General features: G+C 36.1%; 1 protein-coding gene across 1 annotated transcript; it reads left to right on the forward strand.

The window, feature by feature from the left end:
• The first annotated feature begins 1,479 nt into the window (after positions 1 to 1,479).
• On the forward strand, positions 1,480 to 2,433 carry LOC116072699 (olfactory receptor 143-like). The gene has a single exon (XM_031344203.1). The coding sequence runs from the start codon at positions 1,486 to 1,488 to the stop codon at positions 2,431 to 2,433; it is 948 nt and encodes a 315-aa protein (XP_031200063.1). The 5' UTR covers positions 1,480 to 1,485.
• Positions 2,434 to 2,673: the final 240 nt, after the last annotated feature.

Consider the following 2,673-nt stretch of genomic DNA (forward strand, 5'->3'; position numbering starts at 1 on the left):
CATTTCTTACTCCTATTTTCCAGAAGAACTCTTTTATTCTTTTCATGTTGGTTTTGGATTCCAACAGAGCCGGGCAGTGGTGGCACAGGCCTTTAATTCCAGCACTTGGGAGACAGAGGCAGGCAGATTTCTAAGTTCAAGGCCAGCCTGGTCTACAAAGTGAGTTCAAGGACAGCCAGGGCTCCACAGAAAAACCCTGTCTCGAAAAACCAAAAAGAACAACAACAACAAAACCCAACATCATGTGCATCATCTTTATATCAATACCACAATGAAATATCTCTTTAATTTTATTTACTAATTTTATTGTTTTTAAAAGTATGAACTCCATCAGATTTTATATGCAAGAACTTTACCACTGATTTTAAACTCATGCTCCTCCCCTTTTTCTGAGTCTGTTTTATAGGCATAAATAAGAATATGCTGGTATAATTATAAATAAATCAAATGTCATGTAGAGAAGGGTGTATAAACTCAGGCTGATTTGAGAGATTGTATCTATCTTTTTATCTTCTACAGTATTTTTGTACAGTATTAAAAAACTTTCCTAATGTACATAACTGCAATCAATGACACCTATAGGAAAATTACAATTGTCAGGTGAGCATGTCCCTGGACACTCTTCTTGGAGAGCTGTACAAAGCATAGAGTAGAAAGGCAAAGGGGAAAGCTCAGAACTCTGCAAAGGGGACTAGGGATTCCTAGTGGGAAATCATAATCGAGTAAAACTTTTAAATCTTAAAAGATCCAATATTAGTTCTGTAGCACTGAATGCAGGTACAAGCTCACTAATTAAGATTCCCTAGGCACATATCCAACAAGGAAGTAATCATAAAGAAGAGAATAACTGTTTGTGATCAATAATCTTGGCCTCAAAATAGATACTCTCATTTGAGTAAGGCAATGATTTGGAGACATATAAAATTGTCTATTTTATTTTGGGTATGTGAAAATGCATTAGCTAAGAAATTCAAATGAAAATTACCTGGGTATCTCTTCTAGCAGTTCATAAACAAATTTTTGGTGCTATTTATAATTTTCTTTATTATTGGATACTTTGTTCTCTAAGTACCATACACAGGGAGACTCTAAGAGCTCCAAAGCAAAAGAAGGCTCCAGGAGAAGAAAGGTATGCATAAAATCATCTTTGACTTGGCTATGTACCTTCAAACCTGAAGGTATGTAATTTATAAATACTTTGTAAAAGTTCTCATAAAAGTTCTTTTCAATTTTAATTGGTAGTAAAGAGAAAAGAAAGAGATGAAACTACTGTACCTAATTCAGATGTTAACTTGCATGCTTTCTGGACAGATATTCATATTTCAACTAGTACAAAGAGGATATAGAGGCTCCTGAGAAATTAAGGGAATCTTTCTATGACTTGGTATGTGTTCCTTCAACCCAACGTAGTAAAACAATAATTTTAAGTCATCATTCTGGAGTCAAAGATAAGTTGTTTGGTAGTGTCACTTTCTACTCCTACAGATGCTACACACGAAACAAATAATTATGGAAAATGACTCTTTTGTGTCTGAATTTATTCTTATGGGACTGACAGACCAACCTGAGCTCCAGTTGTCCCTGTTTGTTCTCTTTTTGATGAACTACACAGCCACTGTGATGGGAAACATGAGCTTAATGAGTCTCATTTTCTTAAATTCAAACCTTCACACCCCCATGTACTTTTTCATCTTCAATTTGTCCTTCATTGATTTTTGTTACTCATTTGTCTTTACCCCCAAAATGCTGATGAGTTTTTTTTTAGAGAAAAACACCATATCCTTCAGAGGATGCATGACTCAGCTGTTCTTCTTCTGCTTTTTTGTGAATTCTGAGAGTTATGTGCTGACAGCTATGGCCTATGATCGCTATGTGGCCATCTGTAAGCCTTTACTATACAAGACTATCATGGTACCTAAGATCTGTTGTCTTCTGATGTTTGTTTCATATTTGATAGGGTTTGCTAGTGCCATGATACTCACAGGCCTAATGTTTAGGCTCAACTTTTATAACAACATCATCAATCACTATATGTGTGACATCTTCCCTGTCATTCAGATCTCCTGCAGTGACACCTATGTCAATGAGAGTGTGAGCTCTGCTGTGGTGGGTACAGGTATCATTTTATGTAGCCTCCTTATCTTAATCTCTTATGCTCTGATCCTTTTCAATATCCTTCATATGTCATCAGGAAAGGGTTGGTACAAAGCCCTCAGCACTTGTGGGTCCCACATCATTACTATTAGTCTCTTCTATGGATCTGGTCTCCTTGCTTACGTCAAGCCATTATCTACTGAGACTGTGGGCCAGGGGAAATTTTTCTCAGTGTTTTATACATTTCTGGTGCCCATGCTGAATCCTCTCATATACAGTCTCCAGAACAAGGATGTCAAAGTTGCTGTGAAGAAAACCTTGAAGAGAATCTCAAGTTAACTGAAACAGTGGCACTTCACAGAGCCCTTCTCCTTATATTTCCACAAGTTCAACACAATTCTACTATAACATCTTTTTCTGCTCATTATGAATTGTAAATATGTTTGTGCCCATTTTAGAACTTAATATGCTTAGATTTATGCTAGTGTTGTGCTATGTAATCTCACATATGTATCATTTTCAACTCATTTCTTTCTAACTTTTGGAAACATAACTATTCTGTTATTTGATGCTATTATG

The sequence above is a fragment of the Mastomys coucha genome, unplaced genomic scaffold (assembly GCF_008632895.1).
Source record: "Mastomys coucha isolate ucsf_1 unplaced genomic scaffold, UCSF_Mcou_1 pScaffold23, whole genome shotgun sequence".
Classification (NCBI taxonomy): Eukaryota; Metazoa; Chordata; class Mammalia; order Rodentia; family Muridae; genus Mastomys; species Mastomys coucha.